The following is a 23715-nucleotide window of genomic DNA, read 5'->3' on the forward strand; positions in this document are numbered from 1 at the left end:
TCAGAGAGAAGCAGGTGCTTTCCGTTTGGTTTGCTGTTCTTGTTATCTATGTACACATGTACATGTTTTAGTTTTTAAGTTCAGGATCTCCTTGACCCCCAAGTTGGCTTCAAACTTAATTGTAATGACTTAGTTTCGTTCTGTGCGTTCTTTGTGTGTGTGTGGGGGGGGGGGGTTAGTGGCGGTAGAGACTTAGCCAGTCCTTGAACTCAATATTTAGCTAAGACTCCTGATCCTCCCACAGCTACCTCTCAGGTGCTGGATTACAGGTATAGGATGCCACACCAGACCTTGTGTTTACTTGCAGTGCTGGGATGGAACCAAAGTTTCAGGTGCCCTGGGCAGGGGTTTTAGCACTGGTCTACTCTGATCTACTGACCTAGCTGTGGCCGAAGCTTGTTTTTCTGAGTGGGTTCTGGTGCTGGGTACCTTCTATTTGTCTGCCTCACTACCTATCTGAATGAAAATGAGGGCATGGCCACTCCAAAGCATGAGAGTCATGAGAGGGGAGAAAGATGGGGAGAGGGGGAGAGGAAGGGAAGAGAGAGGAGAGAGAGCCAAGAGGACCAGGAGAGACAAGGTAACCAAGGGGACAAAGGGAACGGGTGATTGAATGGCAAGTTTATAGGAACCGGAAGCTGGGGGAAGGGAAAGAAGGGAAGCCCCTGGACTAGGGAGGTTTAAGGTAGGGGGCAGGGTGAGAAGTGCCCAGGGGAGCTACAGGTACTGAGTGGGGCCAAGCAGAAACTGTGGCATTCCAGCAGCACAGTTAGCTGTTGGCCCTGGGTTTCTTTGGGACCTGACACTATCTAGTGTGCCAATTGATAACATAATTGATTTCTCTTCTTCCCACCTTTCACTTAAGTTCAAGCCAGAGCAGCCTTGAAGGTGATTAGAGAGGGGAGAAGGCTCGCTCAGAAACTAATTTTCTGTTTATGTCCCTGAAAGGAAGCCCGTGGCTGGCTGTGAATCTCCTTTATGGCGACTAGCTTCACCAGTTCTAGGTCAAGGGGTGTTAACAGCTCGGAAAGGTTCCTGAGTTATCCCTGCTGTCTACCTGCATGTTTGAAATCAGTTCCTTTGTAAATAAGCCTCTATCATGTGAGCTTCCTATCTAGGCTCTGACTAAAAAACAGCCTGTAAGCAGGGGAGGAGCGTGACAGACGATGAGGGGTGGAAGCCAGGAGTGGTGGCACACACCTTTGATCCCAACACTTGGGGTTAGAGAGACAATTGATCTCTATGAGTTCAGAACCAACCTGGTCTACAGAGTGAGTTCTAAAACAGCCAGGACTACAAAGTGAAATCCTGACTAAAAAAAACAAACAAACAAAAAAAAAAACCAAAAAAAAAAAAAAAACAAACAAAAAAAAACAAACCAAAAACAAAAAACAAAACAAAACAAGAAACAAAAAAACAAACAAAAAAACCCCAAAAAACAAAAAGCAAACAAAAAAGAAAAGAAAAATAAGGGAAGGACAGAAATCTCAGCAAGAGAGTCGGGAAAGAAAAGCATGTTTCCTTTGTTCGTTTTTGCTTGACTCCCTTCACCGAGGACCAGTTACCAAACCCCAGTGTTCAGTTTTCAGCCTTAACCTTCCTAGATTTATCAGCAGCATTTGACCAGTTCGTGGCTCTCCACCCTGGAGCAGATTAGTCAGTCCCTTGGCGTCCAAAGTAACTACTGAGCTTCTCTGCTCTCCCTCTGGCTAATCTCAGTCTTTTCTGGTCCTTCCTCATTGCCCTGGTCTTCATCTTCCTGATGCTCAATGCTGGAGTCCCAAAGGCTGTCTGTCCCTTGGCTCTTTTGTCTGTCCATACCAACTCTCGATCTTCATCCAGTCTCCTGGCTTTAAACGTTCTGCACTCTGCCCACACCCACATTTATAGCTCTGACTCAGGTCTCTCCCAGCTCCTCACTCCTGTATCCAGCCTCATGACACTGAAGAGTCGCTTCTTGAGCCAGCTTCAAACCTCAGATATTATATTTTTTTAAGGACTTTGGTAAGCCTCCTGTTCACCATAGCCATTACTAAAAATTAAATTATATAAATGGGACAAAGATAATATTCAAGGCCTGTGTTGGCTCGGTAGTAGACGTGCACACATGAATTTCCAGTAGGGCATACTATACATTTTATTATCTGTCTCACTCTCAGTAAACCTCCATATATACATCCACACCCACATCCACATAATACACTCCATTCCTTTTCCTAGTTAGCTAGTTGTTAAACATTTACTAGCATTGCCCTTGCTCATTCGTAACCTGAACTTAGTTTGTCCAAAACTGACCTCTTGACTGTTTCACTCCAATCAGTTGCCTCTGTAGCCATGCTTCATCTCAATTAAAGGGACTGTATACTTCCTGTTGCTTCACCCCAAAACTTTAGCATCGTTTCTGACTCTCTTCTTTCGGCTCTTATATCCAACTTATAAAAATGCTTTCCCAAGCTGGGTGGTGACTAGCATCCCCAAGAAGAAGAAATGTCAATTCCCTGTTTTCAAACCCTTTAATGGATTCCCATCTCACATAGAGTCAAAGGCAAAGTCTCCATGGTGGCTGATATGCGGCTACAGGACCTGCCTGTCCATTCCATTCTCTGATATCCCTCACTTCACTCCTGCCAACTGGCCTCTTAGCTGGTTTCCAAACACATCAAGCATGTTCTCACCTCAGGGCCTTTGTACTTGCTGTTTCTACCATCTGGAACATTCTTCTCCATTTTTAACTTTCTCTCATACATTCTTCAGGTCTGTACTCAAGTACCATTTTCTCAATGAGGTTTCCTAATGAACTGACATAAAATTGCAATCCCCAAAAGATATGAAATTAGAAGGAAGACTCCTTAATTTTTTAAGTGTTAATGTGTGTGGACATACGTACTCTTCAATCGTTCTTTACCTTTTTTATTTTTAAAGAGAAGGTCAGACTTATACGAGCTTGACTGGCCTGGGACTCACTGTGTGGACCAGGACTGGCCTCAAACTCAGAGATTCATCCACCTCTGCTGCCCCTCACTGAACCTAGAGCTCACCAATTAAGCTAGGCTGTCAGGCCAGCAAGCTCTGGAGATCCACCTCTTGATGACCAGTGGTGGAGTTACAAGCGTGTGTTGATATTCCCAGTGTGTGCTACCCACCTTTACCTGGGTGTTGGAAACCGAGCTCGGGTCCTCCTGATTGCATGTCAAGCCCTTTACTGAATTAGTCATCTCTTTAGCCTGAAAGAGAGACTGCTTTTCCGATGAATTGTCCAGTGTGAGGAGAGAGGAGAATGAGACAGGGTGGAGGGGACTGAGGATCAAAGTACACTGTCCATACTATGCAAGTGCAACAATAGAACCCATTCTTTTGTACAGACACATTGTGATGAATATTCTTGGCTATCAACTAGACAACCCGGTAAGGGCATTCATTGGTAGAGAGCGGGATCCTGTAGTTTGGGATGGAGATGGATGGAAGGAAGCTAATGAGGCCCACAGATCCTCAACGGTTTATCTTACCTGAGGAAGTAGTCTTTTTATCCTCAGCAGAAGATGTTCTCCCACCCCCCTGAAATATTGTCTTCTCTACCTTTGGATGAGGAAATTAATGCTTCATTGTCTGCTAATCCATCAGTGGACTTTCCCTAAAGGAGATGCTGGGCAAGACAATGCTGCTCTCTCTCAGGGCCTATCAGTAGTTGCCTCTAGACCCATAACCATACCTAAAGTCTAAGCAGGCTCCTAGAGAGGACATAGAAAGTACAGTCCATGAGAACGCATGCTGCACTACAAAAGAGCTTAGTAAGTTTGCTAATTCATTCAAGCGCAAGTCTGGGGGAATATGTGTAGGAATAGATCTTAAGGGTGTGGGATAATGGAGGAAGGAACTTAAAACTAGATCAGGCTGTGTTCATGAATACGGACCCACTGTGTGGAGAAGCTCACACATCTCGTAAAGGTTTCTAAATTTTGAATGGTTCACTGAAGCATTTGTCTGATAGCCCTTGCCTTAATGTTGATGGAATGATTTGGAAGCTCAGGGAAGCTACAATGTCAGAGTGGATACTCTGTGTAAAACATAAGCCTGTGCTATGGGAAGGCCCAGAAGGCATGCCCTTTACTAAGCCCTTCAGACAAAATGGTGAGAGGGGCACCAGCGCATTTGAAGAGCTTCGTTGTCATCCTTTTCCTGGTGCCAGACCTTAAGGTTGGAGATGCCGCTGCTCAGTTGGATGAATTAAATGCAGTGAGCTTAATCGAGTCCCAAGGTAGCAGCACTGAGTCACCAAAGGTGAGGTGATCGTAGTTATTATAATGGGCAGCAAAGACAAAGCAATGTCCAAAATGGCCGAACCCATAATGGCTAGCACGAGCAAAGTGAATGGTGACATGACTTGCTCGACTCTGATGCTGGCTAATCAACTATGGTGTTTCCAAGTATGAAATAGATAAGAAGCTTACTGTTTGGTTTGTATAAGCAGAAAATTCTCAAACAAATGAGAGAAAGAGTCCATTGGATTGTTGCAAATGGGAATCTCCACACATGAACCAATCTCCAGACTTAAGCCAATTTGCAAGCCCAGAACCCCTTGAACAAAGGGATGGCCAGGTTCCCTGGAGGAAGGACATTGATAAAATACCTAAGAGCTTTACTGTTAGCCTTTCTCCAGTCCTTCCCCAGAGGGACCTGTGGCCATTTACAAGGGTGACTGTACACTGGGAGAAAGGAAAAAAATGTTCTGGGGTCTATTGAACACTGGTTCTGAATTGATGCCCATTCCAAAAGTCTGGAAGAAACATCGTGGTCCTCCAGTTACAGTAGGGGCTTATGATGACCAGGTGATTAATGGAGTTTTGGGTAGGTTCCCTAACTCATCCTGTGGTCATTTCACTAGTTCCAGGATGTCTAATTGGGATAGATATACTTAGAAGTTGGCAGAATCCTCACATTGGTTCCCTGACCTGTGGAGTGAGGGCTATTATGGTTGGAAAGGCTAAATGGAAGCCTCTAGAGTTACCTCTGCCAAAGAAAATAGTGAATCAAAAACAGTATCGTATCCCTGCACAAATTGCAGGAATTGCAGAAATCAGTGCTAACATCAAGGACTTGAAAGATGCAGGGGTCGTGGTTCCCACCTCCTCCTCTCCCTTTAACTCTGCCCTCTGACCAGTGCAGAAGACAGATGGGTCGTGGAGAATGACAGTGACTACTGAAAACTCAGTCGACTACTGACTCTGTGCAGCTGCTGTACCAGACATGGTGTCCTTACTCTAGCAGATTAACACATGTCCTGGTAGATAGTATACAGCCATTCATCTATCAAATGTCTTTTTCTCAGAACTTTTCCATAAAGACCACCAGGAGCAATCTGCTTTCAGTTGGCAAGGCCAGCAGTATAACTTTACAGTTTTACCTTAAGGATATATTAACTCTCCTGCTCTGTGTTATAGCTTACTTCAAAGAGATCTTGGTTGTCTCCTCCACAAAATATCACGTTGGTTCCTATGTCGGTCGATGACATTATGCTAATTACATCAAGTGAGCAGGAGGTATAGAACACTTTGGTAATGCATATGCACATCAGAGGATGGGAAATAAACCCAACCAAATTTCTAGAGCCTTCTAGGGCCCTCTACATCGTTAATATCTTTAGGAGTCCAGTGCCGTGGGGCATGCGGAGATATTCCTTCTAAAATGAAGGGTAAGTTATTGTACCTGGCCCCTCTTGCCACCAAGAAAGAAACCTAAGTAGTGGGCCTATTTGGATTCTAAAGACAGCAGCCCACTTGGGTGTGTCACTTTAGCCTATATTCCAAATGACTTGGAAAGCTGCTAGCTCTGAGTGGGCCTAGGCTCTTGAATGGGTCTAGGCTGCTGTTCAGGCTGTTCTACCACTTGGACCATACGATCCAGCAGACTTGATAGTATTTGAGATGTCAAGGGCAGGTAGAGATGCTATTTGGAGTCTTCCTCAGGCCCCTGTAGGTGAATCACAAAAGAGATCTTTGGGTACTGGAGCCAGGCTCTACTGTCATTTGCAAAAAAACTATTTTCCCTTTGAGAGACAGCTTTTGGGCTGCTTATTGGGCCTTAATGGAAACACACTGAACATTTGACAATGAGCCATCCAATTACCATGTGACCTGAACTGGTCATGGTCTGGGTGTTATCGGACCCACCAAGCTATAAAGTAGGATGTGCACAGCAGCAGTCTATTAGCAAATGTGAATGGTGTGTCATTTATTCCATCAGGTGAGAGCGGGTGCTGAAGGTACAAGCAAATTACATGAAGAAGCTGTCTAAATGCCTCTGGTTTCTACTCCTGTTACACTGCCATCTGCCAGCAAGCACACACGGATAGCCTCATGGGGTGTTCCCTATGACTGACTGAGGAAGAGAAGACTAGGGCCTGGTTTACTGATGGTTCTGCACATTATACACGCACCACCCAAAAGTGGACAGCTGAGGCATTACAGCGCTCTCTGGGAGAACCCTGAAAGACATTAGAGAAGGGAAATCTTCCCAGTGGGCAAACTCCGGGCAGTACACATGGTATTACATTTTGTTTGGAAGGAAAAATGGACAACTGTGTATTCCCTGACTCATGGACTGTAGCCAATGGATCAACTTAGTAGTCAGGGACTTGGAAAGAACATGATTTTAAAATTTGGTGCAAAAGACATCTGGAGAAGAAGTGTGAGAATAGATCTTTCCAAATAGGCAAAGGACGTGAAGGTGCTTGTGTCCCATGTAAATGCTCATCAAATGGTGACATTAGCTGAGGAGGAGTTCAGTAATCAAGCAGCTAGGCTGGCCCACTCTGTGGACAATCTCTTTCCTCAGCCATAACTGTCATTGCCCAGTGGACCCATAAACAAAGTGGCCATGATGGCAGATATGGGGATTACATGTGGATTTAACATGGGCCTCCACTAACCAAGGCTGACCTGGTACAGCTGGTGCTGAGTGTCAGAGCTGCACACACGATAAACCAACACTGAGCTCCAGATATGGCACCTGGTAGTAGCTTGACTTCATTGAAAGGACAATGCTTTGTCCTTATGGGAGTAGATACTTATTCTGGTTATGAGTTTGCACAGAATGTTTCCATCAAAACTACCATTCGTGGACTTACAGAATGCCTTATCCATCATCATGGTATTCCGCACAGCATTGCTTCTAGCCAAGGAACTCACTTCACAGCCAGAGAAATATGACAGTGGACTCAAGATCATGAAACCTACTGGTCTTACCATGTTCTCCATCATTCTGAAGTAGCTGGCCTGTTAGAAACTTGGAACAGCCCTTTGAAGACAAAGTTACAGTGCCAATTAAATGGCAGCAGCCTAGATCCCTGGAGCAAGGATCTCTAGACCGCAGTATTTGTTTTGAATCATCCTCTAATATAGGGTATGGTTTCTCCCATAGCTAGGGCTCACGGGTCCAGGAATCAAGAGGTGGGAAAGGAAATTATTCCACTCCTAGTAATCCACCAGGAATATGTTTTGCTTTCTGTTTCAGTGAGCTTAAGTTCTGCTGGCCGAGAAGGCTTGGTTCCAGATTGGGGAGCACTCCTGTAGGAGCCACAACAGTCCATTGAACTGGAAACTTAGATAACACCCTGGCCACTTTGGGCTTCTGAAGCCCTTAAACCAACAGGCTAAGAAAAGGAATAGCAGTTAGTAAGGGAGATTGATCCAGACCCAAGGGGAAATGGGGTTGTTTTTCCACAATAGACATAGGAACGCTTATGTCTGGAGTACAGGAGATATTTCAGAGCATCTCTTGTTGCTGCCATGTCCTGTGATTAAAGTCAATGGGAAACTACAACTGCTTAATCCAGGCAGGATGACAAAGGACACAGACCTTTCAGGGATGAAAGGAAGGGTCACTTATCCAGGAAAAAGAACCAAGACCTCATGCGGAGCTAGCTGAGGGTGGAGGAAATACAGACTGGATAGTAGAGGAAGATTTATAAATACCAGCTAAGGCCATGTGTCCAACTGCAGAAATAAGGATTATAATGGACATGAGTTTTCTATTCATATTTTGTTACAACTATGCTTGCATAGACATTTATTTTTCTTTCCCTGATTTATCATGTAATGTAATGCTCATTAGGAGAATATAGTGATTATCATATTTAAGTTTGGAGGTAACCAAAAAACTGTCCCTCGAGAGACATTGTGATCTATTCTAAACTATTTAATGTATTGTAATGTATTTAATCCCTTGTTATACAAGGGATAGATGTACCATGTTAGGTGTAGTTATGACCTGGTTAAATATATAATGTGTTTGCAATTGTACATGGGATAGTTAAATCATGTTAGGTGTAATTATGATCTGGTTACTGTTTTATCTGGATATTAAGTGTGACATAAGAAAATAAGACAATGAGTGGACCTGTGATGGTTAGTCTTGGTTGTCAATGAGACTCTATCTGGAATGAACTAAAACCCAAACAGGCCAGGTACGCCTGTGAAGGATATTTATTATTATTATTAAATCATTTGAAATGAGAAGAACCACTTTTAATCTGGATCTTTTGAGGTGGAGAGACCCACCATTAATCTGGGCTACATCTTTTGCTGACATCTCCATAAACAACATGGGAGGAAAAGTTTGTTCCCTTTGCCTGATGACTGTCATTCTAACTGGCAAGTCCATTCCTTCACCAACATTAGAGCCCACTTCTTCAGGATTCCGGCATACACTGACTACTGGCTTCTTGGACCTTCCATTGGCCTGCTGAGGACTCTGAGACCAACTGGCCCATGGGAAATTGGCAAAGCCATTACTTATAGACCAGGCTCAAGAGGGGTGGCAGTTTTCTTCAGAAAACTGAGTATGAGTGCTTATGAGTGATTGACCACTGTGTGTCAAGGATGTAGCTTCCTCCCCCAGGATGTTGACAGCCTGAGTCTGCTTGCCTGCAGAGGCCTAGGAGACCAATTAACCCTTCCGCCTGTGCTGGACCTAACAGACACACTGTGGTTTCAGGCTACAGTGGTAACAGTATTGTTTAAAACCCTACCACCCAGGTTTACTCTGTGTGTGTGTGTGTGTGTGTGTGTGTGTGTGTGTGTGTGTGTGTGTGTGTGTCTGCCTGTCTGTCTGTGTCTGTCTGTCTGTCCTTCAGTCCCTTGCAAGGTGAGCCATAAGGGACACAAGGGACAAAGCAGCACACAAGAACTCAATTCCCTTTCCATTCGGCACATTACCCCTCTGCCCTATTCTCATTCTATAAAGTGCCACAGGTTTTCTATTATATGTTTTAGTTTTTAGTCTTTTCTCCTCCTACTGGAATGTAAATCCAATAATTTTATTTTATTTTTGCACTATATTAAAAGCTCTTAAAATAGTTCCACATTAGATACTCAGGAGTCTGATGAACACATAAATATCCATGAGGAGAGCTAGGGATCCCATAACAAGTCTCCAACGCTTTCGAGTGCTCCTCTGAGATTTAGTGCGATTTGACTCAGTCTTTGAGTCTCCCAGTTGTTAGATGTGCCACCCAGAAATAACTATGCTCTCTTAGAAACACCAGAAATATGTAGCAGACTGAAAATATAGTAACGGATTATGTTCTGTTGGCTAAAATCAACAGCACCTCCTATCAGATTCTAGCATGGACATGGAGCAGAAGTCACCAGAAGGTTTACGAAAGGTAAACATTTACTGAGTATCTTGTGTATGAAGAGAGGACACAGGGATGATCTAGGCACAGGCCTTCCTTGGAGGTACCCCCAGTGGGCAAGGCAGCCGTGGAAATGGATAACTATACAACATTACTGTCAGCTCAACTGTTATGCTAAGAAGACCCATCATAGGCCTCAAGACTCCCAAAAGGTTGGGATAAGGAGACAGAAGAGTAGGGAAGCTTGCTTAGGCCTTCACCTTGCCTGGAGCAACTTTGTCCTGCACCCCACCTCTGCTGGTTAAGTTGTCTGCTCCTGAAGAAAGAAGCCATCTTGGTGGTAGAGAAAGACAGCATATTCTGAAGTCTGAGGGCTGGGAGCTCAAATCCTACCATGTCACCTTGTGTACACATCTGCTAGCCTTGTGAGGTGGTACTCACAGCCTTTCCCCAGATGGCCCCTGAAGACTCCCCCAGACTCATCTGCCTCACCCCTTCTTAATTCAAACAGCCAAACCCTCCGCTCGGACTCTGTGCCTTCATAGTCACTGCCCCACCCCAACTCTAAAGCCTTCACTTGCTCAGCCTGCCTGACTTTAACTATCCCATTTCTCTCTCACTACCTTCTCTGCTGTGACCATCACTGGGCCTTAAAGCTCCACAGTTTCTTCTTCTTCAGCATCTGCTCTTGCCTTTTCCTGTATAAAGCACCACAGGAAAGCCAGAGGGACCTATCTGCTATAGGTGGGCCTCACTAAGATGCTTAAGCCAGCAGAAACAAAAAGCAAAACTTCATTTCTTGGTTTAAAGCTTGTAATTTTTTTAATACTATGTCTCACTATGAAGTCACACACAGTTGGCCTAGTACTATGTACATAGACCAGGTTGACCACTAACTCAGAGATCTGCCTGCCTCTGTCCCCCAGATGCTGAGATTAAAGGCATTGGCTATCATGCCTGGTAAACCTGTAATCTTTATTGTGGCCCACTAGGCCGCCTGACCTCACTCCTACCTCCCTCCCCAGCCTCCCCCCCCCCCCCCCCCCAAGCGTTCTTTCCTGTCAGCCAAACTAGCCTTCGTTGCCCAGTGTATCATGTTTCACTCTCCCTGGAAACCTTTGCACAAGCTTCCTGCTTTTACCAGAATAATTTCTATTCATTTGTCAGAATTCAGTTCAAACCTCCTTTCATTTGCCCATACACACCCTCAGCTTTGTTACTGTACTGTGGTACAGTACTTGCTACAACAGCAGTTTTAGAGTTAACTGTGAATTATTTGGTGCCTTATCTCCCTCTGAATAGAAAGCACACATCTTGTTCATCACTGCACAAGAGACCCCTAAAGCTGAACTTGGCATAGAACCTGTACCCCAAATGAGTCATACTAAGTCACCACCGGACGCTTGGCCCCTTTATGGGTATCATTGGCAATTTCTGAGCCTGGGAAATGCTGTAGCATGCTGTCCAGGTCTCTTGTCACTAACTTGAGAATCCAGCTGCTAGCCATGTTAGTGTCCACAAAGCCTTTAACTGTCAGCTGCTCCAGATACGGGGCCTTCTTGGCTCCTGTTGCATCTCCTGTCAGGAGACACTAATCCAGTGATTGACTAGATAGGCAAGCTCTCCTTAACCCCCTGCATGGCTGGAATTCAAACCGCATTAGATTCTGGTCTCCCAGACTCGTCTGACTTCTTTCTCCCTTTGGGAGAAACGCTACACCCCTTAACCTAAAGTTTGTACGCATCTTTCAGCTATCAAATTGTTTTCCATCACTTTCCTGTTACAGTCCAGTACTCCCAATTCTACACTAACTAGGTGTATTCCTGTGAAGAAACTGGGGCTCAGAGTGATGGAGCGATCTGCCTAAGGCCAGGCACTAGAAGCTAATCCTCACGCAAAGATTTTCTCCTCTATCTCCCTATTAAGTCTCTGCATCTTGAGTTTGAGCTTGAGCGAATTTTGGGCTCAGCCTCAAGAAAACGGAATCCGGCGATCTGAAGCTGACCGGCGGAGCACAGATAGGGAAACTGAGGTCCAGAGCCGGGACTCTGCGCCTGCAGAGGCATCTGCGAAGGGGCGCGTCCTGCCCAGCGGGCCGCCTCCTCCCGCCCCCAACGCTGGGGTCCCGTCCGCCTTGTCTTTGCCCTCGCCAAGTCGCCACCTCGGAAGTGAGCCATGGTTGCGGCTGTGGCGACGGCGTGGCTGCTCCTGTGGGCCGCGGCCTGCACGCAATCCGAGCAAGACTTCTACGACTTCAAGGCGGTCAACATCCGGGGCAAGCTGGTGTCGCTGGAGAAGTACCGCGGCTCGGTGAGTGACGGTCCCTTGCGGGCCTGGCGCAGAGTGGGGAGGGGCTTGCAGGGGGCCCCGGGGCAGGGGTTCAGCCGGATGCTTGTCTTGGGTGTGCCACGGCTCGGACACCACCCCGGGCATCCTGGCTGCGCGATCCGTGCATTCAGCGCTCCCAGGCCTCTTTTTCCACTCAGGCCTGCGGCTACGTGGCACAGCTCAGGAGCTACCCGCTCTGACTGAGCTCGGCAAGGCTCAGGATCCCACCCGGAAGGTGAATGCCCTCCACTCTCCACTTTGCCTCTCCCAAGAGCCTTTATGGCCTTTTGCCGGTCCAGCCTGCGCCTGTAACAGTAGGTCCAATGAGAACGCAGAGAGACAAATGGGCAGTGGAGGGAGTTACCACCTGAAATGGCCCCTTTCATGATTCTTAGAATCCACCCTCAGGCCCTGAGAGCGAAGACAGAACATTCGAAAGCAATCCAAGTTGTAAGAGAACCCCACACACACCCCTCCCATCCTTGAGCCTTCCAAGGCCCACCCCTTAGAGAGCAGTTGTGATGGAGTTGCTAGTGGACCGGCCCTTACTTACTAGACAGTAAGGAGGAAGTGTGTCAGGATTGGGTCTTTTAAATAAGACTTGAGCAAGACAGATCAATCCAGACAAAGAGAGCTGGCCAAGTCCAGACATAGAAGCAAAACAACAAGAAAGGTCAGGGGGACCAGGGATTTCAATAGCGGGTACTTAAAGGATACAAACAGCTAGACTGAACGGTGTTAGATGAGGCTGACTCGGCCAGGGAGCCTTTAAACTATAAAGTTCAGAGACTCTGGTGTTACACTGTGTTGACGAATCCTCTCAAGAGAGGAGGATAGTGGCACACGCCTTTTATCTTTTATCCCAGCAAGCCGGAGGAAGAGAGAGAGAAACTGATATCTGTGAGTTCAAGGCCAGCTTAGTGTCTGTCTACTTAGGGAGCTCCAGAAAGCCAGGGCTATACAGATTCTATCTCAAAAAAAAAAAAAAAAAAAGTAATTAAAAAATTTAAAATCCTTCAAAGACTCTTCTGCGTCTTGAGATGGACTTGGAGATCCGGTTGTGAAGACATGGTGTTGGACACTAACGGACATGTGAACCCATCATCCAAATTTGGATGGATCACAAAAGAATGGTTCAGTATGCTTTTCCTGCAAGCAAGGGCATCTTTAGGGACAAAACTATTCTCAATAGCCTTGACGGTCTCGATGACACCAGGAGTCCTTGCCCTGACCAGTGTGCTGTAAATTTCAAGTGAGAATACGGCGTGGAAGCATTAGGCAAGCTTTAGGTGCTCTGTATGGATGGTAGGTCAATGACAACATCCAAAACTCCAGACAAAGAACAGCAAAGAGCAAGGCCATTATTACTAGTCGGGCCTCCCCTTCCCAGAGACCCCCGATTTATCACCTGAGCAGCTCTGACAGCCATTAACTAATTGTTTATTATTCAGCACCTACTATATACTAGCTAAACACCCAAGCCCTGAAGATAAACAGTGGTGATTAAAACAAGTTCATGTTTTAATCAAGTTTGGGGTGGGGGGGACAATAAACAAGGCACTGAAAACTGAACCAGGGAATCCCAATAGCAATGAGAGCTTTAAAAAAGGCCAGTGTATGGTACATGCCTTTAATCCTAGCGCTTGGGAGCCAGAGACAGGGAGAACTCTGTAAGCTCCAGGCCAGTCTGGTCTACAGAGTAAGTTCCAGAACAGCCAGGGCTCTTACACAAAGAAAACCTGTCTCAAACAAACAAACAACAAAGAACTTTAAAAATACTAAAAGGTATAGGATACAGAGTTAGCCTGCACACAATTAATCCTAGCACTTGGGTGGCAGAAGCAAGCAGATATCTGAATTCAAAGCCAGTCTGGCCAACATAGCAAGTCACAGGCCAGCTACGGGTATGTTAGGTAATGAGCTCTTGTCTCAAAAAGTTAAAATAAATAAAGATAGAGTTAGAGAGCCAGTAAAGTCGTGGGTATGCCAAGCCTGAGGTCCTAAACTCAGGACTTATATGGTGAAAGGAGAGAACCACTTTCTGCAAGCCACCCTCTGATCTCCATACATACACACCATGGTGTGGAGGACCACAATTCCCACTTTGTTTTGTTTTTAAGAGCTAGAGTTAGAATTTAAATCCCGGCAGGACAAGTCTTGGGTCTCTGCCCTTAAGTGCTAAGCTCAGAGAGAAAGCAGGGAGCAGTCAACCCAGGGAAGCTGGTTAACCTAAGCTGGGCCTCCTGTTTGGGCCACATCTTCATCCGTTCACTACTGACCATTCGCTGTCTCCCTACTACACACCTGACACTGGGTGTAAGGATAAGTGGAAAGGGCAGTCACTTGTCCGTGGTCGAGCATGAATGTTGAGGTAGTCACTTCTTGGGAGGGCATATGTATCTACCTACAGGGTGGAATGTATGAGAGAGAGAGAGAGAGAGAGAGAGAGAGAGAGAGAGAGAGAGAGAGAGATGTTTTATTTGCTTGCTTCTTTAAGTACATGTGAGTCTGTAAAGAGTCTAAGAAGCAAGAGTTCCCCCTTCACAAAGACTAGGGAAACACACGATACAGGATAAAAGGAAGCTTTTTAATGCTTTCAATGAAGGTCAGCAGGATAGAAGGTAGGAGACCCTCAACTGGGGAAGGAGAGAGTTCTAATCTTTTTTTATCACCCCAGGCAGAGTGATAGGTCTAATTAGCTCAATGATTCTTATTGTTAGCCAGGTGATGGTGGCGCACACCTTTAATCTAGCCCCTGGGAGGCAGAAGCAGGTGGATCTCTAGGAGTTTGAGACCAGCCTGGTCTACAAAGTTGGGGGAAAGCCAGGACTACACAAAGAAACTCTGTTTTGGGGATAAAAAAGATCTTTGTTATTACATTTTTGTGTGGGTGTGTGCACGGTGTGTGTGTGTGTGTGTGTGTGTGTGTGTGTGTGTGTGTGTGTGTGTGTATGTGTATGCCCTGGTGGTGGCCAGAGAACAACTTGAGGGAGTCATTTCTTTCCTTATATTCTGTGGGGCCCTGGGATTGAACTCAGATTGTCAGACTTGGCCGCACAGCGTCATCTCTCCAGTGTTTTGTTTTGAGAACGGGGTCTCATTAGGCAGTGCTTGCCCTGAAACTTGCTATGTAGACCAGGCTGGTCTTGAACTCACAGAGATTCCCTTGCCTCTATCTCGTATGCTACATTCAGGGATCAAAGACATGCGATTTTTTTTTCTTTTCTTTTAAAGAGACAGTCTTACTGTGTAGTCTCAGCTGAAATTTGAAATTTGAAATTCTGCTGCCTCAGCCCCCTTAGGACTGGAATCACAGATGTGAGCCACAGACCTCAGGGGGAAAATTTTTGGTTGTCAAACCTAGGTATCTAGTGGGTACAGGCTAGGATGATGGCAAATACTCTACAATAAACAGGACAGCTCCCCACAGGGAGACCCATAATTTTAGTACTGCTGAATCTGAGACGAGCAATTTGTGTCCAGAGTTCCAGACTGACCCCAGGAAATAATCTTCACTGGGTAGCCAGGTGATATTATCCCAACTTGTCTCAAAAGCAGCCATGGAGATAGGACTAGGGCTCCCAGGCAAAGGAATTTAATCTTTTAATAATTCAGAGCTAGAAGCTGGAAATGTGGCATTCATGCCACAATCCTAAGTACATTATATCAGTTCTATCAGCTCCCTTTGTATTTACTGCCTAAAGCCTTTACAAAAATTAGGGCTCAGTGAGCAAACTAAGTATTTGTTTGTTGGAAGGGAGGAGATCAAAAGGGATCGTACTGGGGGACAGTCATTCAGTCTATGTATCCAGGTGCTGGCAGCTCCTTCCAGGGAAGGGTACAGAGAGACACACAGCTCTGTTTCCTTTTCCTTTAGAAACTTCCAGGAAGGAGCCCATCTGGAATTTCTGGAAGCACCCAGCTGACTGAACCAAACTGAACCCAAGTGTGCCTATCTCCTCCCCACGATCACCTAGTGACATGAGCTCCCTGTGTGCATGCTTCTCTGTGAATGTGCTGTGTGGGTACATATACTACTAGCTAATGTAGGTTTGAATTATAGAGCATGTGCATATTAATTTCAGTGAATTGTGTGCATACGGTGACAGATACTCATGTATGTGTGTACATGCATCTAGACCTCTACGTGCTTGCTTTCGTGTGTGGGTGTGTTTATATGAACATTTTACAAACACACACACACACACACACACACACACACACACATATATATGGCATCCTTGCATGTGTGAAGAAGTCACCTCTGTGAACATACCAGAGCAGATACAAGTGCATGCCTTTTTGCTGGATTGTATGTGGCTCTGATCTTTCTTCTTTCTGTTTGATTTTACCGTGCAGGTTTCCCTGGTGGTGAACGTAGCTAGCGAATGTGGCTTCACAGACCAGAACTACCGAGCCTTGCAGCAGCTGCAGCGGGACCTGGGCCCCTACCATTTTAACGTGCTTGCCTTCCCTTGCAACCAGTTTGGCCAACAGGAACCAGACAGCAACAGGGAGATCGAGAACTTTGCCCGCCGCACCTACAGTGTCTCTTTTCCCATGTTTAGCAAGATCGCAGTCACTGGCACTGGTGCCCACCCTGCCTTCAAATACCTAACCCGTGAGTACTGTCCCTTCTCCCCATCACCTTCCCTCCCTGGCTGGGGCAATGAAGCTGGTGACTGGCTGGGTCACCTTTCTCTTCCTGATCCTTGGAGGAAACCGAATGCTGTCTCACCCTAGTCCTTCCCTGAGATCTTATCTTCACTCACAGGGGACTTCTAGAACGAGACAGGTCATCATGCCTTTGCCACTAAATAAGCTTATAGATTTGGATAGAGAAACCAAGGCACAACCACAGGATGCCACAAGCCTGGAGGAGGCTGGCCAAGATGACTGGAAGTCTCTTGTTTTGAGTCAAAGTCTCTATGCTACAGGGAAACCTTCTCTCTTAAGCTGAAAAATTCAGCTTAATGCCACGTCTGGAATAATGGTAACAGGCAAGATGTGTGGGCTGCGAATGAATTCATCAGGGCAGAAGGAGGCTGTAGAGGTTGTTAGGTATCCTGTGGTCTGTGTGCGACAGATAAGACAGTAGAGAAACTGCTCAGAGATGATCTAAGGGGCTGCTTTTGTGTATATGGGGAGTGGGGCTCTGTGGCCATTCAGGCAGTGTTTCAATGTCACTGTGCTATGGCTGTTTAGGTCTTATCAGGTGGGACATCTGTACAGCGCTACCTGGAACGTTAGGCAGGTAGCTCATTTTGTTAAGGAGTAGGGTTTACAACACAGGTTCACCCATTCTCATTCTCTCTCTCCTCTCTTTCTCCTCTCTCTCTTCTCTCTCTCTCTCAAAGTTTTTCTGTTTAGCAACCCTGGCTATCCTGGAAGCCCTGGCTATCACTCTGTAGACCAGGCTATCCTGGAACTCACAGAGATTCCACTGCCTCTGCCTCCCAAGTGAGAGGATTAAAGGCATAAGGCATGCACCTCCACTGCCCTGAAGTTTATCTTTTCTTCTTAGGAGTGGCTATCTATATAAGAAGCAGGCTGGGTTCAGTAAGGCTCAAACATTTGATAGTCAGGGGAGGGGGCTAAAAACAAAACATTTGATGGTCTGAGACTGCTCATTAAAAAGTGGGATTTGGGCTGGGGAGATGGCTCAGTGCTTAAGAGCACTGACTGCTCTTCCAGAGGTCCTGAGTTCAAATCCCAGTAATTGCACGGTGGCTCACAAACATCTGTAATAGGATGCTCTCTTCTGAAGTGTCTGAAGACAACTACAGTGTACTCACATATAAATACAATAAATAAATCTTTTTTAAAAAACTGGGATTCTGAGGGTCTAAAGAGTTGGTTTAGTAGTTAAGAGCACTGGCTGCTCTTCCAAAAGATCTGACCTGGATTCAATTCCCAGCATCCACATGGCACCTCACAACTGTTGTGTACTCCAATTCCAGAGGATGGATCTCTCTCTCTCTCTCTGTCTCTCTGTTTCTCTGTCTCTCTGTCTCTCTGTCTCTCTGTCTCTCTCTCTCTCTCTCTCTCTCTCTCTCTCTCTCTCTCTCTCTCTCTCTCTCTCTCTCTCACACACACACACACACACACACACACCAGAGGCAGAATATATATCTTTTTCTTTTTTAAAGTGGGATATTCTGGGATTAGAGAGATGGTTCGGAGGTTAAGAGCACTGGCTGCTTGTCCAGAATCAAACCCAGGTTGATTCCTAGTCCCCACACGACAGCTGACAGCCACCTGCTATTCCAGCCCCATGGAAGCCAATGCCCTTTTCTGGCCTTCTTAGGCACTATGCGTATACAGTGTACAGACATACATGTAAGCAAAACACTTACATAAATTGTTTAAAATAAAGAAAAATAATGTAAAGTGCCTTAATTCCTCAGTTGCAGAGGAATCCCTTGTGAATTTTGAGATCCATTAGCTCTGTGTTTTTGTTAAGTCATCATTCCCCATCCTACGTGTTCTGTTAGTTTTCTCCCAGTTCCTATGATTGTTCATCAATCTGGCCCTTGCTTTAGAAGCACCTGGAAAGATCTTATAATTGTGCAAACCTGAGCTCTACTCAAGCAAGACCCAAAAATTCACTTGACAGTGATTTGGACTGTATCGGTACGTGGCTAACCTTGAGTCACCATTAAGATATCATTGGAAGCAGGTCATCATGGTGCAGGCCTATACTTGGGAGGTAGAGCAAGGAGGAGAAGGCATTCCAAGGCTACCCATCCACATTGAATAGCAAGACTAAGGTAGCCTGGGTTACTCGGACTCCTGTCTGGAAACAAAACAGACTTGGAGAACAAGGCGTGACTATTTGGGGATTGTGTAAAGGAGGGATTGATGGTGTGGTATCAGGTACTTCCCAGGCTCCTAAAGTAATTCTCTCAATCTGGATCCCACACTGGGATCTATGGAGAGCTTTCTTTTTTTTTTTTTTTTTTTTTTTTTTTTTTTTTTTTTTTTTTTCGGAGCTGGGGACCAACCCAGGACCTTGTGCTTGCTAAGCAAGCACTCTACCACTGAGCTAAATCCCCAACCCTATGGAGAGCTTTCAAAGGTGCTCATAGCTGGGTCTTGTTCTCCAAGGCTCTGATTTAAGGAGTCTAGGTAAAGTCTGGGCACCAGAATGATAGCAACAGAGGGATTCCAGGAGAGGATACAGAGAGGCACACTGATCTTCTGCTCCCTTTTTCTCTAGAAACTTCTGGGAAGGAACCCACCTGGAACTTCTGGAAGTACCTAGTGGCCCCAGATGGAAAGGTGGTGGGGGCATGGGATCCCACTGTGCCGGTGGAGGAGATCAAGCCCCGTATTACAGAGCAGGTGATGAAGCTCATCCTTCAGAAACGAGAAGACTTGTGACTGGGTCCCCCTGAAACACCCATCCCTCAGCAAATAATTCAAGTGGTGCTTCAAGGGCAGAGAGCCAATGCTTCTCTTCCCTTCGCTCCCTCAGAGGACGAGCCTAAGACTTGGATGATTTGAATCCAAGGGCAACGAACAGGCACTGCTGGCCAATGAGAGTTCTTAACAGCACATCACCCGCCAGCAGGCCTGTAGCCAAAGGAAATATGGCATGGCTCTGAGGTAGTCATCTACCTAGCCAGCCAAGTCTTACCTCACAGGGAGGCTGTGAGGATTAGCATCTAATACCCATGAACATGCCTGGGGGCAGTGCGAGCCAAGGGGAAGCACTCCACACAGTTTTCCACATGTAAACAAACATTATTTGTGATAATAAAACTTGAATTCGACATAAATGTCTAGCCCACGGAAACCTAGGCCAAATGTGTTTGTCGTTTTTGTTTTTTTTCTTAACTACAAAAGACACGCGTTCTTAGGGAGTGTGATAGCAGAAAGACTCAGAGTTCAAACACTTGCAAGACTCTATTCCCAGAGAGGCAAAAAGAAAGGCACACAGAGAGAGAACACACTAAATAAAAACACAAATAATAAACTAGAAGTAAACGTTGTCAGTAATTAGTGTGGGTATTGAGGATTTGTAGTGCATTAATACTCAATAAAAATATTCCGATCAATTATACACTACAATAGAAATAAGTGAAGGATATTGTTATAATTTAAATGTGAGCTATCCCGGACAGGTATGTGTGGGACAGTGAAATACACCCTGGTTCCTGATTGAGCTGAGGTTCGGAAACTGTGACCCTGAAAGGAACTGTAGGCGTTTTCCTAAACTGCCAGGAAACCAGGCCAGTCACTGGCCTGCAGCCCTCCATAGATTTGTGACCATCAGTCATGTAAGGGCAACGCCACGCCCCTTCACAGGTAGAGGACTACAGGACAAGTAGGCTCAAGACAGGTCTCCATTATAATGAGGTAGCTAAAGGCTTGGGGGCTTAGCAATGAACTTTTCTTCCCAGACACTCCTCCAGGCAAAAGGTCCACGCTAGAAGTGGGGTACGGTTTTACTCATCCACTTTCCACCATGACAATAAACGCCTTGAAACCAAGGACTATCTCTTTTCATGGGATCTGCTGTGGGGAGCCACAGAGAAGCCCTTTGCCTAGAGCCGCTGTCTAATCTCCCACAGAAGACCTCCCTACGCTCCCAGCAAACTCCGCCACCAAGCTCAAGCCCACTGCCATCCAGCCAAGGACGCTCCCCTGCACTAGACCAGCGCCCCCTTTTCCCCCTCTGCCCCGGGCTACATTCAACCCGGAGGGCCCCCACTCTGTTCTTAGCTCTTCTTCAGCTTCCCAGAGGCTCCTGGATGCCCAAGAGCCTGAGAATCGATGGCTTCCCCGGGGACAGGTCCGGGGACCCCTGAGCCAGCTCCGGCTGTGTCCCATGCCACAGACTGTGCTTCCCCACCCCGGAGCGGTGTCCCGTGGCTTCTCACAGCCGGACACCCTCCCTGTGATGGCGAGCAGTAAGCTCGGTCAAACTTCCCTGTCAAACTTCCCGAGTCTAGCCTCCCCAGCGGCCCGAGCCCTGTGGAGGAGCTGACATAAGACCCCACCATTAATCCTACAAGTATATACCTGAACAATTGGTTTCTAACTAGTGGCATTATTTTGGTTGGGTTATGGAACCCTTTACATACAGGACAGATATATGACTGTATGTATATATGCCTTCCACCACTATGCCTTCTTGGTTACGATGGACTGATAGTCCCTGAAACTGTGAGCCACGAGAAATCTTTTCTCCCTTAAGTTGCATTGACCAGATATTTTACCACAGACAGGAGAAAAGAAGACAATGTCGACGTGCATTTGCGGACTACAGGTGCCCAGTAAGGATTCGAGAAATGGCAGTTCCTTTGGGTGATACATTCTCAAGGAAGGCGTGTGGGGCCCTTGCCATCCCAACTGGGTCTCCCAAGCAAGGACCAGGCCTTGCATGCTTGTCAAGTTGCACCTAGAATTCTCAGGATGTTTTGGATTTTTTTTTTTTTTGTTTTTTTTTGTTTTTTTTTTTTTTTTTTTTTTTTTTTTTTTTTGGTTATTTTTTAGACAGTCTCTCTCTAGATATCCCTTGACTCTCCTAGAATTTGCTATGTAGACCAAACTGGCCTGAAATTCACCCTATCTTCCTCCTAAGTGCTGAATAAAAGTGTGTGCTGCCACACTTGCCTCTAAGAACTCTTTCATTACTTTCTATGATTATTTGAAAACCGTGAATCACACACCTCGATCACTCTCACCTCCTAGCCCTCCCATGCCCAAACACCCTCCTCTTAACCACTTCACCACTTACCGCCCCCCCCCACAGACACAAAGAAAAGAAGGGGAAAAGAAAATCCAAGTTCATTTTGTGTTGTCCACGTACTCACTGGAGCATGGTCAGATTCCTAGTAGCCAGCCTCCGAAGAAAGGATGGACTTTCTTCACCAGTGTCCAGGCCAGAAGTCACCGACTCTGGAGAGCCGTGCAGTAGGGTCTGCTTTTCTTCTCTTATCCCTGACGGGGAGAAATGTGAACCATTTAATCCACAAGTTTAAGGACATAGCAATACATACAGAACATAAGATCTCTCACCGGACAGGTGGGAGAGAGAGGCTAGGGATCCTCCTGTCTCTGCCCTCCGGGATTCACCCCTGACTTCTTATATATATGCTGGAAACCAAACTCAAGTTTTTGTGTCCTTTATCAACCGAGCCACCTCCCTAGCCCCATTTAGTTCCATTTAGAAATATGGGGTTGGGGATTTAGCTCAGTGGTAGACGCTTGCCTAGGAAGCGCAAGGCCCTGGGTTCATCCCCAGCTCGAAAAAAAGAACCAAAAAAAAAAAAAATATGATCTCCTCATATAGCCCCTGCTGGCCTTGAACTTACAACCGTCTACCTCATTATCCCTAGTGATAACCTCCTGAACACCATATAAAAATGCCTGTAGCTTTGATAAACTAAGTAATTTGTTGTTGTTGCTACATTTGAAGTGTTAGAATAATGGTAAAGACCGTCCTTTTGTCTTTTGGTCTCTTGAGGAGGCCTGTGTTGGGGTGTGATAAGCTGAAGGCTGTATTCTGTGGTGACGAGTCAGAGAAGGATGGAGCACACCTTGTCTCAGTAGCCTCACAGTTGGACACAAGTGAATCCTGAGGGGTGAAAGGTCATCCCCACCGTTGGATACTGTTGTGTGTGCTGTTTTGCCTTCTCAAAGCAGAGACAGTTTGCATTAAGGAAGGTTTCTGCTTATGGATTTGAGTCCAGGATTTGGAGCATCTTGGAGAGTGGTCCTCAGCTACTGAGCCTCCGTGGACAGCATGGGGCCTCTGCATGGGGGAGATATTGACCCTTTGTTGAACGAGCTTTTCTTTCTGTTTTGTAAATTGCTAACTTACGTTCTTCCACTAAAGCAAGCACCCCACTGTCTCCTGAAGCCGGTGTGCCTGTGGCTCAGTGTCTTGTCTCATCTTGGTCACCCCAGGCTGGAAGCCCCCCTAGATGTTGGCATCCCCCCAAATTCCTTATAGGCCCTGGATACTACCTGCCCCACAAAGCCTCCAAGTGCCTTTTCTTTTTTTTTTTTTTTTTTCCGGAGCTGGGGACCGAACCCAGGGCCTTGCGCTTCCTAGGCAAGCGCTCTAACCACTGAGCTAAATCCCCAACCCCTCCAAGTGCCTTTTCTGTTGCACCACAGAGCGCAGGATTTTTTTTGAATTGGATGGAGGGGCACACATACCACAGCGCATGTGTGGCGATTAGGGAGCAACCTGTGGGAATCAGCTCTCTCCTCGCCCCATGCGGGTTCCTGGGATAGAACTCAAGCCATCAGCCTTGGCAGCAATTGCTTTTATCCACTGAACCATGTCATCCACCCATGATGGTTTTTTCTACTACTCCTTTTTAGTTCTTTCTTGTGACTTAATGATTTATGTCTGTTTCCTTTTCTCTCAGTATATTATATGTAATCAGAAATAGGCATTGTTCCTTTGTATATACAGAGCCATACATGCCTTTTGTATATTACATTTCCTAGCCATTTTTCTTTGTGTATGTATGTGTCTATTTGGAACCTGATTCTAGGAGTACAGGCCTCAGGCAGATGTATAGGAGGGGCCGGAGGAGATAGTTCAGTGGCTAAAAACACTTTCCATGGAAGCCTGCTGACCTGAGCTCAGTCCTCGGAACCCATAGAAAAGGGAAGAGAAAATCAACACTATAAGGTTGGGCACTGACATCCATAGCAGACCCCAATAATACATAATTAAAAAAAAAAACATTTTAAAATGATAATTAAAACCTTTTGAAATTTAAAGTATATAA

General features: G+C 45.9%; 1 protein-coding gene across 1 annotated transcript; it reads left to right on the forward strand.

Annotated features, from left to right (window-relative positions):
* The first annotated feature begins 11592 nt into the window (after nt 1-11592).
* On the forward strand, nt 11593-19757 carry Gpx7 (glutathione peroxidase 7). The gene is made up of 3 exons (XM_032900725.1): nt 11593-11941; nt 16319-16580; nt 19179-19757. The coding sequence occupies exons 1-3, from the start codon at nt 11807-11809 to the stop codon at nt 19340-19342; spliced, it is 561 nt and encodes a 186-aa protein (XP_032756616.1). The 5' UTR covers nt 11593-11806; the 3' UTR covers nt 19343-19757.
* The last annotated feature ends 3958 nt before the right edge of the window (nt 19758-23715 follow it).

This window comes from Rattus rattus, chromosome 1 (assembly GCF_011064425.1).
Source record: "Rattus rattus isolate New Zealand chromosome 1, Rrattus_CSIRO_v1, whole genome shotgun sequence".
Classification (NCBI taxonomy): Eukaryota; Metazoa; Chordata; class Mammalia; order Rodentia; family Muridae; genus Rattus; species Rattus rattus.